At 33.7% G+C, this 14,464-nt stretch overlaps 1 protein-coding gene across 3 annotated transcripts in view; it reads left to right on the top strand.

The window, feature by feature from the left end:
- Window positions 1-14,464, top strand: part of NIPBL (NIPBL cohesin loading factor) — a 201,984-nt gene that overhangs the window by 85,513 nt on the left and 102,007 nt on the right. For all 3 annotated transcript variants that reach the window (XM_025867377.2, XM_025867379.2, XM_025867378.2), the window contains exons 2-4: window positions 6,889-7,031; window positions 9,044-9,209; window positions 11,627-11,754. In XM_025867377.2, coding sequence (XP_025723162.1) covers window positions 6,968-7,031; window positions 9,044-9,209; window positions 11,627-11,754 — 358 coding nt within the window. In that variant the 5' untranslated portion in view covers window positions 6,889-6,967. The remainder of the gene's footprint in view (window positions 1-6,888; window positions 7,032-9,043; window positions 9,210-11,626; window positions 11,755-14,464) is intronic.

Below are 14,464 nucleotides of genomic sequence, written 5' to 3'. Positions count from 1 at the left end.
AATGGATCTGGAGAATATAATGCGAAGCCCAGAGAAAGACAAATACCGTATGATTTCACTCATGAAATTTAAGAAACAAAGTAAATGAACAAAGAAAAAAAGAGAAAAACAAAAATAGACTCTTAACAGTAGAGAACAAACTGATGGCTACCAGTGGGGGATAGGTGAAATAGTTGAAGGGGGTTAAGAGTACACTTACCTTGGGGCACCTGGGTGGCTCAGTCGTTAAGCGGCTGCCTTCTGCTCAGGTCATGATCCCAGGGTCCTGGGATCAAGCCCCACATCGGGCTCCCTGCTCCGCGGGAAGCCTGCTTCTCCCTCTCCCACTCCCCCTGCTTGTGTTCCCTCTCTCACTGTGTCTCGCTTCGTCAAATAAATAAATAAAATCTTAAAAAAAAAAAAGAGTACACTTACCTTGATGAGTACTGAGTAATATATGGAATTGTTGAATCACTATATTGTAAACTAATATAACACTGTATATTAACCATACTGGAATTAAAATTTAAAAAATAAGCGATCTTTATTTCTTAGTGAATTTTAAATTTTTATAGTTGAAAGTGTGCCCTCTTGTGGACCGTTCAGTGATTTCACATAAAAGCATTTTCTCTTCTATTTCAGATTAAATCAATCATGTATCATCAAATGTGTTATGGCCAGAAGTTGAGACCTACATCTGACTGTCATAGTTCTTTAAGATCTAAACTTGATTTAGAAAAGAAATAAAATCTCCATCGTTTGATTTTTTCATTTCTAATACCTTTGTGTAGAAAATAGTCTCATGGTATAAGGTACAGTCTCAACCTCTCTTAGGGGCTTAAGATAGACTATTTCTTTTGCAGTGGAAAAGAGGGTGAGAAATAAAATTTTTTGGTGTGGGGACGTGGATTAGTAACCCAAATCATAGCAGCACTTGGAAATTTCTTCCATGGCCTCTGTAAAAAAAAGAAAAAAATTAAGTATTAACTACAGGACTCAGGACTATTTTTTCCTGATGGAGCTTGTATTTTTGCATATTTTGTTAAGATTAGACATTGTGTAACTACTCAGCAGGCCTCTGCTAGTCAGTTTAACTATAATAATCAGCTGGGACCTTTTAAAGTAATACGAGCTTTTGTTAAAGTTGGTTTGTATAAAAATGCATGTGAAATAAATTGATAAGAACAAGGAAGAAAACTGATTATAGAAATATATAAAGTTTTACTAATCTTCTCAGTGAACATACACATACTCTTTAAAATGAGTTTTGAGAGACCCTAAAATTTCAGCCTGATTTGTGACTTCTCTTTCTAATAGTACTTAATAATGTAACTATATTCTTCTCTTACATATTACATACATTAGGATCTAGCTGCGTTACTGGAATACACATTGGTATCCAGCATGGTGGCTGCAGGGAGCTCAGGGTTCCAGAAGCAAAGCATGTGTCCAAAGAGAGCATTAGAGCTGTGCTGTGCTTTTTGCTTTTATTTTGCATTTCTCTTATTTAATGGAAATAACTTAGAACTATAAAAAAATAGAAATGTTTTAAAGAAGTGAGGGGCGCCTGGGTGGCTCAGTCGGTTAAGTGTCTGCCTTCGGCTCAGGTCATGATCCCGAGGTCCTGGGATCGAGCTCCGCATCAGGGAGCCCGCTTCTCCCTCTCCCTCTGCCTGATGCTCCCCCTGCTTGCACACTCTCTGTCAAATGATTAAATAAAATCTTTTTTTAAAAAATGAAAATTTTCACAATGTGGCTGACTGGGAACTGTTTTTCAGCTAGGATTTGAGGAACATCTTTTGGGAGTATCTTAAACAGAATGTGAAAATTTTGTTCTTGAATACATTTTAGGCAGTGAAAAGGAATCTGAAGGTAGTTTGACTAAAGTGAAAGAATTCTGCTAGAGAGGTGCCACTCTCAAGGGACTCACTGTTACCGGTTTAAAATAGTAAGTAGTACAATATAGATTTATTTATTTACTTATCTGGCTATTTAGGATTTATATTCTACTTGTTTCCCAAAAGAATTTGAGGCAACTTATACTGTTCAATGTAATATAAACTGAGACAATAAAAATATTCTAGTTTTAAAACCCTTCTTCCCTCCCCACCCAAAAATAGTATAATAACATTAGCAAGGAAGAAAGGTGTTAATTAGCTAAATATTCCACATGTATAGAATTTCGGTTGATTTATAATGTTAAAATCCTGCCAGATGACAACATAGTGTAAAGAATACGGAACTAGAAATCCAAACATTTGTATTCTAGTCTTGACTCAGTCAATTACTAGCTGTGAGACCTTGAACACACATTAGTTTCTCTGAGGGACAGTTTCCTTACCTTTTACTGGTTTCTCTTTCTGCCGTAGCAGTGTAGATGTTTCCCAGTTTTATGTTCTTCGGATACTCATGAGAATATAAGGTTTGGTTAGAAACATCTGAGTTCAGATCCCAGCTCTGCTCTGTCCTGTCTGTGTAACCACAGACAAAGCATTTAGGCTCTGAGCCTTCATTTTTGCATCTGTGAAATAGAGATAATCTTCATAACCCTCTGACGTTGGTAACAATTAAGGAAAGGTATATGTTAATGTTTCACACATAAGAAGTGCTAAAAAAGTCCCCCCACCTTGTTAACCTTGTATCTTGCCTGTCCTATTATTACAATTTAACTGTTATCAGTCCTCTGTGTATCATTTTCATAACTATAGCTGTAATTCTGACCATTTTTTGTCAGTTCTAGAATTTCCAACTTTCTACTTTAGACATCTACAACTAGATGCTCAATGTTATCATTTCTAGTGTTTTTCACTACTAAAGAATTGAAGTTTTCAGACAAGATTGTACATATTTCTTGGCTATGGGGTACACACACTGGCTGTCCAGGAAAGTTTATCTACCATCAGATTGTGAGAGCACCTTTTATTCCAAATCCATCCCAATTTGAATATTATTATTATAACTTCTACCAATAATTTTTTATTTGCGTTTCTTTTGTTTGTATGAAGAAACCATAAATTTTAAAGTGAAATTAAATGAGCAAAGAACTAGAACCTTTAAAAATCTTGTCAAGTGCTTAGATGTCCACATCAGATTCATATATAATGAGTTGAAGTGAGAATTTACTATAATATCCTCTACCTATTAAGAATTATTTTAATTAAACCAAGCCATTCTAAAGTAAATTAAATGATTTCTTAGTTTGTATTTGATTTAGTCCTTAGTATTACAAAGATTAGGTTTTATTCCTTACTTTTCACTGCCAATATTTATTTCAGCTACCTTATCATTTAAGTAATTGTGGGTATGTATGCCTAGGACTGCTATACATATTTGTAATACTAAGGTGAAATATATACTGGAATTTTAAATCATTTATAATATATCTTTCAGAAGTAGGGATTATGGGTGTTATTGAAAAGACACCTTTTCCCTAATTCACCGTTGTTTCTCCTCTGTTTTCCCAAATGTGTGTTTTTCAGTTAGTGACACTGCTAACTTTCTGGATCACTTATTATATGCCAGGTAGTATGTGAGGTGATTTACATGCATTATTTTGTTGCATTCTCATCACCACTTAGGAGATGGGCTTCTACATTCACTCTTCTATTTCTTTCAGTTGGCAACTTTGAAACTGCTTTGCCTTGGTGACCCACAATTAGACATTTTACCTGGAGTCACAAAGCAGTGTGCAATGTAAACTTGTATTTCCATTCCTACCATCCCTCTCAGTGTTGATCTCAACCCACTAATTTTATTTTATAATCTACTAATTGGTCACCATTCACAGATTTTAAGTAAGTAAAGCACTGCTTTAAATGACAGTTCTAAAGCACTCATTATAATCTCCTTTCCCATTTGGTTACCATTTCCTTCTGAACACATTGTTCCCCAGAGATAATGACTTTCAGCTTCAGTTTCAGCAGTTTCATGAAAGACAGTATACTTTCACAGAGCCAGGTAGACCAAACATTGCCCAACCCAGAGCCAGAAATGTCATGTCTAATTAGTTAGAGTTCTGTATATTCCTTTTTAGAATTCTAGGAATGCTCTTTCTTGATGGACTCTGGTCACATTCCAACATAGGCAGCAGCATTTCCACAAATTACTCATATTCATCAACATCTGTGACTTTAGCTAAAATTATAAGTCCATTTCTACCAAAGTCTTCTGCTGTTTTTCAGATGCTTGGCTTCTAATGAAATCAACATAGTTCAGCAGTGAGGTATAAATATATTTGTCAGTAGTCACCTACTCAGTCTATACAAGCCCTTTAAACCGAATAAGCATTGTTGCTCTCCTTTCTTTCCCCACTTACTTCCAGTTTTCAGGTGACATCACAGTATTAACATGCCTTGTTATATCACTAAGAAAAGCACAACAATCTTGTGGTTAGATTTATTAATCTCCTAATTCATATGCGGTAACTAATTAAATCATTTTTGGACTGAAATACTCCAGGCTATCATTGGGTCGGCTTTACATGTTACTTGGGATTTAGGAAAACAGAATAAAGCTGGTTAGCCCACGATAGAACCCTCTAGCAGATTGTTCTCTATTGGTTTCCGTCCTCTGAATTAAATAAATAACATGGTCATTTGTTACTTAATCTGCTTGAGTATGGCAATTTACATTTACAACAGTCATACAAGAATAACAAGATGTTTTTGTGCTGTTCTGTACATAATTTGCATGCATTTGCTTTTTTCCATTAATTACTAAACATCAACTGTAACTTTTTTATTAGCCTAAACTTAGAAAAAAAAATCCTTTATGTTTTGGTGACTTCTGTCAGGTTTTAAATTCTTTTTTTTTTAAGTGCTTGATACAACTGCTAAATTGATAGTGTTTCTTTAAATTTCTTAAATGTTGTTAAAGAATCAAATTAGTAACTTCAAAGAGTGAAGTCCACAGTATAGCAAGGACAATTATAAGATAACCAGTAGTAATTATATCTTTCCTATACCTTTTCCTGTGCTATTTCCTATACTGTTTCCTTTCAGCAGGCTCCTACTGGCAAACTTTATGTCAGTCATTCATCAAAGGAAAGCAGTCAAGTTGTTTCCTTGGCTGGCTACTAGAAAAGAATGTACATTTAAAGGACATAACTGTAAGGAAAAAAAAAATAATTACTGAAGAGACAAGGTAGTTGTTACCTGTAGAAGGAACTAAGGTGTTGACTTTTCAGATGGTCATTCTATGGATGTTTACTTTATAACTCTGTTAAACATACATACATATTTTATGAACTTCTGTCAACATATATCTATAATAAAAGTGAGGAAAAAGAAAATCCTTGATTTTAGCTACCTATATACTTCTACTTTTATTTTTTTTTTAAGATTTATTTATTTGGGTGTGGGGAGGGCAGAGGGAGAGATTCTTTCAAGCAGACTCCCCACAGACTCCCCACAGACTCCCTCCTCACTCCCTCCTCGTCACGGGGCTCGATCCCACGACCCATGAGATCATGACCTGAGCTGAAACCAAGAATCAGACGCTTAACTGACTGAGCCATCCAGGTGCCCCTGTATACTTCTACTTTTAAAAAAATTTTTTTATTTGCAAAATTGCATTGAGATATATGAGTAAGGGGAATTATTCGTGTTATAGCATTTCACTGTTTTGAAGTTTACAACTCAGAAAACTTAAAGGTTCTTTTAACTGACTGACAAGCAAATAGAATCTCAAAAAATGTTTAAACTGAAAATTGTAATTCAGTTTTCTATTGTAGCACTGTGTTTTAGTTGACATGCAGGCTTCTGTTTACTGATGAACTTATAAAGTTATTTAATAAAGGCATATCTTTGATTAATGTGCACATTATTAAAATTTGTATACTTCAAATTTGGTTCTTCAACAAGGACACTGTTAAAGGAAAAATAAAGGTTCCAGAAAGCCACATGTTGAAATCAAGATGAGAAAAATTTGGGGACATTGAACAGAATGGAAAATGTGTTCAGGAATTTAACAGAATGTCTGTACACACAGACAAACACAGAATTACATTATAAAAATAATATTTAAGTCAGCTAAGTCATACAGGAACATTAAGATGTTAAAGCATTTCTCTGCCCTTTCTGTGGTTATGTATTAATTATGTGATTGGTTGATATTAAGCATGCAGTGGTAATTGGGAATACAAGGTAAGTATATGAACATTATATAAGAATGAAGCAAGACAAGTTTCAGAAAATGTCACAAAGGAATATATATTTACAAAAGAATATTGATTGAGCTAAAAGTGAAGGTTAGATTAAGATAGGCTTTTAGCTGAATTTGATGTTTCATGAAGTAGTGGGAACTTGCCCTAGATCTTGAAGAATTACAGGATTTGGACTAAAGTATGGATGTTCTAGGTAGGGGAGATATATAAGGAAATAAATAAAATGTGAAAACACAAGGTAGGTTCAAGATAATCTGATCAGCTTGGTTGAAGAGGATTCCGGTTTATGTAGAAGAGTAGTGAGAACCATAGCTAGCAAGGCAAGTTGAAGCTAGATTTTAATGTGTCTTTGATATGGAGAATTATAGTGTTTGTCAAAATTGAGTATCCCAGTTTAGTAATGTAGCCTACTGGTTACACAGATTCTTGAGCCAGATTGCTTGGGTTCTCTTCTTTCCTCCACAAGTTACTTTAAACTCCCTGTAAATTAATTTCCTCATCAGTAAAATTCAGAAAAGAATAGTACCTACCTTACATTATTCGTTATTGTTGCGAGAACTAAATGAGTAAATATATGCAAAGCATTTTGCAGGGCCTAATATACGGGAAGTATATATGAGCGGTAGCTATTATTGTTATATAGGTTAACAAACAAGAAAAACAGAAATCTTATTTTTTATAGGCATTTCCCTAATAATATTATAGTTGACATATTTTTACAAATAATTGTCTGTTTTTTGTTGCAGTGTTTGGGAAATGGGAAGTAATGACAGCTGGCACCTGAACTAAGTACTTTTATAGGCAACACCATTCCAGAACTTCAGGATGAATGGGGATATGCCCCATGTCCCCATCACTACTCTTGCGGGGATTGCTAGTCTCACAGACCGTAAGTTTGCTTGATTTATCTAATTTATATTCTCTTCTGAGTTAACAATGATTTTAAGAGGGAATGTAGAAAAAATTATTTGTAATTGTCATAAATAACAAATTATTTGAGATACTAGATTTTGAATGACAAATATCATTATTTCCTTTGGTTTATTGGCATGCATGTGAAAGTAACAAAATTAATATAGTCAGCTAATAGAGAAGACCTTCACTTCTGTTTCGTCCTAAGGATGCATTAAGAAATGGTAGCATTTGTTTGTTTAAAGGTCTTACACAATAAAAGGGTAAATGCAAAAGTAAAGACCAAAGATGAGACAAAGCATTAAAGAAAACTGAAGAAGCATGGATTTGCATATAGGAGCAAATGTAGACTTTTAAAAAGCACTTCTAGAAATAACTGAAACTGTCCTTTAAAGAAGAAGGTTTGATAGCCCATCTTAATCTGATTTCTTAGCAATGTTCATTTTGGATGTCATCTTCAGTAATCTATTGGAGTTTGTCATAGATAACAGCAGCCCATTTTACTCTGATCATTTAAGTTGAAAGAATTCTGTCATTCTTTTGAGATTTACTTCGTGTAACACAGTTTTTTAGGGACTCTTTCTTATGGTAGCCAACTCTAACTCTTAATTCTTAATCCCTGGTTAATGGTACAAAAAACAACCCATAGTATTAGTCCCTATGTCATCCAATCTGAGTAAATAAAGGGAAAAAGAGATAGGAGAGAGAAAAGTAGAAGGTGAGGACATCACATTATGCAAACGTTGGGGCTTTATAGTAAAGGAGCTATGAGGAAATAACTTTAAGAAGTGTTTTTATCTGTGTTCAGTAGTCCTTAATATTATTTTCCTATTGTTAATTTCCAGCTGGTTTCAATGGGAATAAAATAGTTAATAGCCTATAGCTTTGGGGTTAGGAAACTAACATGGCTAATTTGTGAAATCTGAGTAAGAAAGTAGTTGGTGGAATTAGGATAATGCAGGTAAGGAGACTTCTGAAACTGTGTTTAGTTTTTGTTGTCACTTTGTTACAGGTAAGGCACAAATTCATATGATATGCTGAAGTGCCAAATCAGATATACTACCAGGGATTTATTTTTGGTTGTCCTCCGCATTTTCTCAACTGTACCTTATATTTTAAAAGTTTGCCCAATAAACGCTATTTATTAAGTAATAATTTGTTTCCTGTATTTTTATTAATAAAAAACCTATTATTAGCCACTGGGGCTGAGCAGCCTGTTACACTGTATAGGTGATTAGAAATTAAGCCAAAAACAAAGATACTTTAGTTAACTTTTACTTTAGACAAATGATTAGATATCCATTATGTGAAGAGACAGTAAATAGCTGAATTTAAACTACTATATAAACATTCATGTCCTTTTGTTTTCTGTTAGACTAGAATAAAGAGAGGAAAGAACTATTTAGGAATTTATAACTGAAAGCGTAATTCCTTAGATAGTTGGCTTCCACCAGAATCCCTATTCTATAATGAATGTTCTTCTGCTAAAGTGATCTATATTTTTTATATATATACTTAAGCTTTTTAAAAACATATTACTTGTGTAGATATCATGTGAAGAGTTGGGTATAATTACTTGGTTTATTTATGTGGGATTACTAGTGATTCTGATAAATCTCAGAAGCAAAAATAAATGAGATTAATTAATGTATTCTCAGTTCTTAGAAGTTACTTTTTAACCATACATTTTTGGCTTCTCATTTATTAAATGAATAAAGATTTAAGATATGAAAAGTCATGCATATAAAGGAGTTGAGTTTTATTCTTAGGGAGTAATAAACTCTTCTATTGCCCAAGTGATATTTCAGGGTTTTACAGAGTTGATTGTTTTTTTCGGGGAGAGGTAGAATGCCTTTTAATAATTTGTCCCATTGATATTTATAACTTACTTTTAGTCCCAAAATACTTGTAAGCAAATATTTTGTAAGCAAATATTATAAAAAGACTTCTTATACTCAATTTCTAATAATCTGATTTTATTCCACATAGTCCTGAACCAGCTGCCTCTTCCATCCCCTTTACCTGCTACAACTACGAAGAGCCTTCTCTTTAATGCACGAATAGCAGAAGAGGTGAACTGCCTTTTGGCCTGTAGGGATGATAATTTGGTTTCACAGCTTGTCCATAGCCTCAACCAGGTATCAACAGATCACATGTAAGTATAATTTAAAAGTAAAAGGTTTTGGTCTAAGAGAGTATTCCTGGTTTTATTCTTTATTTCAGAAAATTTACAAAGTTTAATTTCAAAATATATGAATGGGACAGCTTGGTGACTCAGTGGGGTTAAGCATCTGCCTTCAGCTTAGGGCATGATCTCGGGGTACTGGGATTAAGCCCCCACATCGGGCTCCCTGCTCAGCAGGGAGTCGGCTTCTCCCTCTCCCTCTGCCACTCCCCATGCTTGTGTTCTCTTTCTCTCTCTATGTTAAATAAATAAATAAACAAAACCCTTTTATGAATCATGGAACACTACATCAAAAACTAATGATGTAATGTATGGTAATTAACATAACAATTAAAAATTTTTTTAAACCCTTTTATTTAAAAATAAAATATATGAATATCCAAGTGAGCCTTACAGTGAGATTTAAATAGACCATAGTTATTTTGAGACAGTAGTTCTGACCCATGTAGCTATATGAAGGTCTTTTCAACTCTTTTTGAATAATTTTGGGATTCATCAAGGTGGATCTGTGCAAGGAGGTCTAAAGTTGCTCAAGAAGCTGTCTCCTCCTTGATAATGCTAGAGTGGTTAGAATTCCCAAATACTAGGGACTATAATCTGTTAGCTTTATTTGGAATAGGCTCATATACTTTCCAGGGGAAGTTAACCAAAACTCAAGGACTGACTCCATGGATGGCTACTACAAAATTGGGAGTAATTTTCCCCAGGATTTATCATACCATCTGAACCTAAGTGTGTATTTTCACCCAGTAGATTTTTAAAAAATAATATAAACATAAATTATATAGCTTATTTAGAAAATCTTTGCTATACTATGAGTATACTTTAAAAAATTTTTACTACAGAACTAGTACATATTTATAGTATCTAAACAACACAAAATGTATAAAAAGTTAAATCCTTCGGGGTGCCTGGCTGGCTCATTCGGGAGAGCATGTGACTCTTGATCTCAGGGTTTTAAGTTCAAGCCCCACATTGGGTATAGAAATTACTTAAAATCTTAAAAAAAAAAAAAAGTTAAAACTCCCATTCTTACCCTTCACATCTCATTTACACAGTGGTATTCATGTATCCTTTCTTTAATTTTTGCTTTTTATTTTTTATTTTTTTAAGATTTATTTATTTGAGAGAGAGTGTGTGTGTGAGGGGTAGGGAGAGGCAGAGGGAGAGAAAGAATCTTCAAGCAGACTTCCCGCTGAGCAGGGAGCCCAACACAGGGCCCAATCCCAGGACCCTGAGATCATGACCTGAGCCAAATCAAGAGCTCAACCAACTGAGCCACCCAGGCGCCCCTAATTTTTGCTTTTTAATTTAAAGATTCATTATTTAGAGGAATGAGGATAAAGCACATTATAATGGAGACATGATGACTCTTACAGTAATATACTAAATGTGAATTTTCTGATGGAGAAAATGAGAAATAGTAAAAATCAGAAGGAAGTCTAATACTGATACTTTGTCACTCCAGAAATTCTTCAGTGTCTAAATATTATACCACTTCTTATATCTATACATACTTAACAATTATCACCAAATATTTAAAAAGATAGGGGAAATAGCACATATACATTTATGATTTATTTTATGGAAAGCTGCTTTAAGACTCCCCCCAGAAATTTATTGAAATTTATCATTGAACATCATTTTTATACATGTTATTAGGTTTGAATGGAACAGAGACATATAAAATGTAAAATTAAAAACACTATATTTAATTTTATCATTTAAGTTCCATAGTTGTAAATTTAATTTGCTACTTACTTTTAAGTTTATTGAAAATTACAACTAAGCTTAACCACTTGCTTGGGTTTTTTTTTTGCTCCTTGATGACTTTGAGAAAAGAACATTAGATGGAAAAGTTACATAATCTCTGGGTCTTGTCTTAACCAGTGTGGCAGCATTATTTCATTCAGAGGACATTCTCAAAAAGGCAGACTCATATTCAAATGTAAGAGAGAAAATATATTCCAAGTCCAAACTGTGCATAATTATCATCATCGTACCCTTTCATTATTTTGGAAAGTTTAGAGCTGATTCTGTTTTCTACTTTGAAACTAATATGAACATTCTTAAATAAACTCATAGTTCCATAAAATCATGTTCAGGGCTTTTTTTTTTTTTTTCCTCTGTTTAAAATAGGGAAACAAAGTTTCCTTAGAAGAACTCCTCCCTGTCATTTTTGCTAATTCTATTCCAGGAATAGCATCTTCAAAAATCCATGAAGTTGTTGGACATCTTTTGTGATTTTTTTTTTTTAATGCCATAAGTTCTTGATTTTCTACCTCAGTCTTTTCTGAATTTCACTAGTGAATTGCTATCTAACTAATGTAGAATAGGGAATTCTTAATCACTATTCTAATTTTTTGTGTTTAATTTTTTAATTCCAGAGAGTTGAAAGATAACCTTGGCAGTGATGATCCAGAAGGTGACATACCAGTCTTGTTGCAGGCCGTGCTGGCAAGGAGTCCTAATGTTTTCAGGGAGAAAAGTATGCAGAACAGATATGTACAAAGTGGTGAGGTTTTTCATTGAATTTCATATTGTATTTTTTGTGGGTCTCTTGTCAGAGCTTGTTTCGCATGTAATTAAATCCAAGTGTCTCCTTTAATAAGGTAGCATATCATCATTGAATGCTCTGTTGCTAAGTTAATACCTTGAATCCAGCCAAGAACAAGAAGGAAACTAAATGGATGTTAATATTCTTGCAGTTTAATATGTAACTAAATTCCTTGGGAATTAGACAAAGCTAAAGCATATTTTGTTAGATATTTCAGAATGTGTTCGTTCACTTAATCAAAGAGCTTTAGAAGTTTTTTTTATTTTAGAAAATCATGGAATTGGTATGAAAGGAGTCTTTTCATTAATCATATAATAAAAATATTTGCAGAGCTTTTCAACATGCAGTACTTGTATAACTAATTATGCCAAGTATTAGTTTTAGTACTGCTGATTACATTCATAGTTATATAGTAAGTTGGTTTAACACTTCTGTTGCCTTACCAACAGAAAAGTAGGTTTATGAGTATTATTATTAAGGAAAAATCTATTTATAATATAATAAATAATAACTAATAAATACTATAAAAAGCATAAAAATATGATATTTCAATATAGATAAAATTTGTATGTAGTCGAGTACCCATGAGCATTTGTACTGAATCTTTCAAGCCCAAGTACTTATTTGGCTCTCAAGATTAAAATAGTCAAAAGGGAGTAGTTTAGACAACTCAGGCCCAGCTTAGTTAACTGATGAATTGTATTCAAGAATATTGCTGGGCGCCTGGGTGGCTCATTTGGTTAAGCGACTGCCTTCAGCTCAGGTTATGATCCTGGAGTCCCGGGATCAAGTCACACATCGGGCTCCCTGCTCAGCTCTGACCCTCCCCCCCTCATGCTCTCTCTCTCTCTCTCTCTCTCTCTCTCTCTCTCTCTCTCTCTCATTCTCTCTCAAATAAGTAATAAAGTCTTAAAAAAAAAAATATTGCTAAATTTATTGGCAGTACCTCCATGAAGCCCTCCACTCCATTTCCTAGTTAATTTTGTGTATTTGAGTGTGAGTTGTATTTTTAAAGCAATTGCATATTGTCCATTCCCCAAAGTGAATCTGTGGAAATGCTTCTTCCCAAACTCCCCTTTCTACAAATTGAAGGCAGGTCTGCAGGACAATACCAACAAGCTAGATTGCAGTAGGAGGAGACAGATAGTAATGGTGAGAAGTAAATCTAGAATTAAATGCTCTGGAAGAATGTTGCAATGAAAGAAAATATGGAGAGATCATTGATTGGAAGAAAAATTTACAGGATAGGAGCATTAAGTATAAGATAATGTGAGTAGATATCAAATTGAATAAAGGACATCTTCCAAAGCTATTTATACTACATTTTGTACCATATTTTTTAAAATATTTAATTTGGGTAGTAAATCACTCTAATAAAAAACTTGGGAGTATTTACCTTTCAGTCACACATTTTGTATTTTATACTACATGCACTTATATTTTAGTCAAAAACACTGATTTCTCCATATCATACTTTGTGAAAACATAAACTTAGCATTAAAAAATGAATTCATTCATTGTGTGTTATGATTTTTTTTCTAAGCGTTTCCCTGGTGATATTTGGCTTTACAATTTAAAAGGGTGATTCTTGGTTGCTAAATGTAAATGTGAGTCACACATATGGAGCAAATTTAATAATATGCAAATCACTTTATTCATAGTTCCTTGGAACTTTGAGATAATCAGAAAGAACTATTAGAAATTTCATTTGCCCCCTTTTTAAAATAAAGCCATTGCTGTCAAACTAGTAATTCCAGCTTGTCCCAGACTGTTAATTCAGGGGAAACATTTTTTTAACTCTCATCTCATAGAGGATTGCCCTCCCTCTCAAGAAAAAAAAAAAAATCAACAGTAATTATAGTAATTAAATTATTAAGCTATGGAACATATGATTTACTACTGAATTGAATTGGAAGAGAAAGCTCAGAAGTTAATTTAGACTGCATATGAAAGAAAACACATTATTAGTGGTAGATTCTGAGGTGATTTTGAGCCCTCATCTCATTCAGCTGCTGTTTTAGAACTAGAATCCCTGCTGCAGTATTACTGGCAAATGAACATGTAACTTCTGTTTGAATGTTTTTGGTGAAAGGCACTTTTCATATCAGTAGCAGGAAATGGAATTTGGGAATATAATGTGATGCTTGTAGCTCCCCAAAAGATTAGCTATACATATCATAAGAAAGTTCAGGGTCAAGCATAGATTTTATCTTTAATTTTAAAATGTCTAAATAACTGAATTTTTCTGCATCTCCTATATAACAAAATGTCATTTGTGTAATAATTGAAGGAACAATGTCTAGCTTAAAAAGAAACATGAGAATCTGACAGCTATCCTCACGTTTTCATTCTCTAATCAAATATTCATTTAATCCTTACTGTGTGGCACAGGATTATTGTGGTAGAAGGAATAGGAGCATTCTGTTTCACTTCAAAACATTCAGATGGAAATTGCAGCAACTCAAAACTTTGGACCCCTCAATAAAAAAGTGTTTTTTTTTAAATTGAGATCTGAATCACAGTGAAACAAGTAGTGTTGTGAAATGAAGCTTCTAAAGACTGGAGATGTCTGTAATAAAGTATTCCATGTAATGGAAAAACTACCCAACGACAACCTATTGTAGGAGGAATTGTGTAGTATTTGGTCAGTGTAGTATTTGGTCAGAGG

The sequence above is a fragment of the Callorhinus ursinus genome, unplaced genomic scaffold (genome assembly GCF_003265705.2).
Source record: "Callorhinus ursinus isolate GAN/ISIS: 27379988/994484 unplaced genomic scaffold, GSC_fseal_2.0 scaffold3, whole genome shotgun sequence".
NCBI lineage: Eukaryota > Metazoa > Chordata > Mammalia > Carnivora > Otariidae > Callorhinus > Callorhinus ursinus.
Note: the sequence above shows the minus strand (reverse complement) of the source record. Positions and strands in the feature narration are given on the sequence as shown.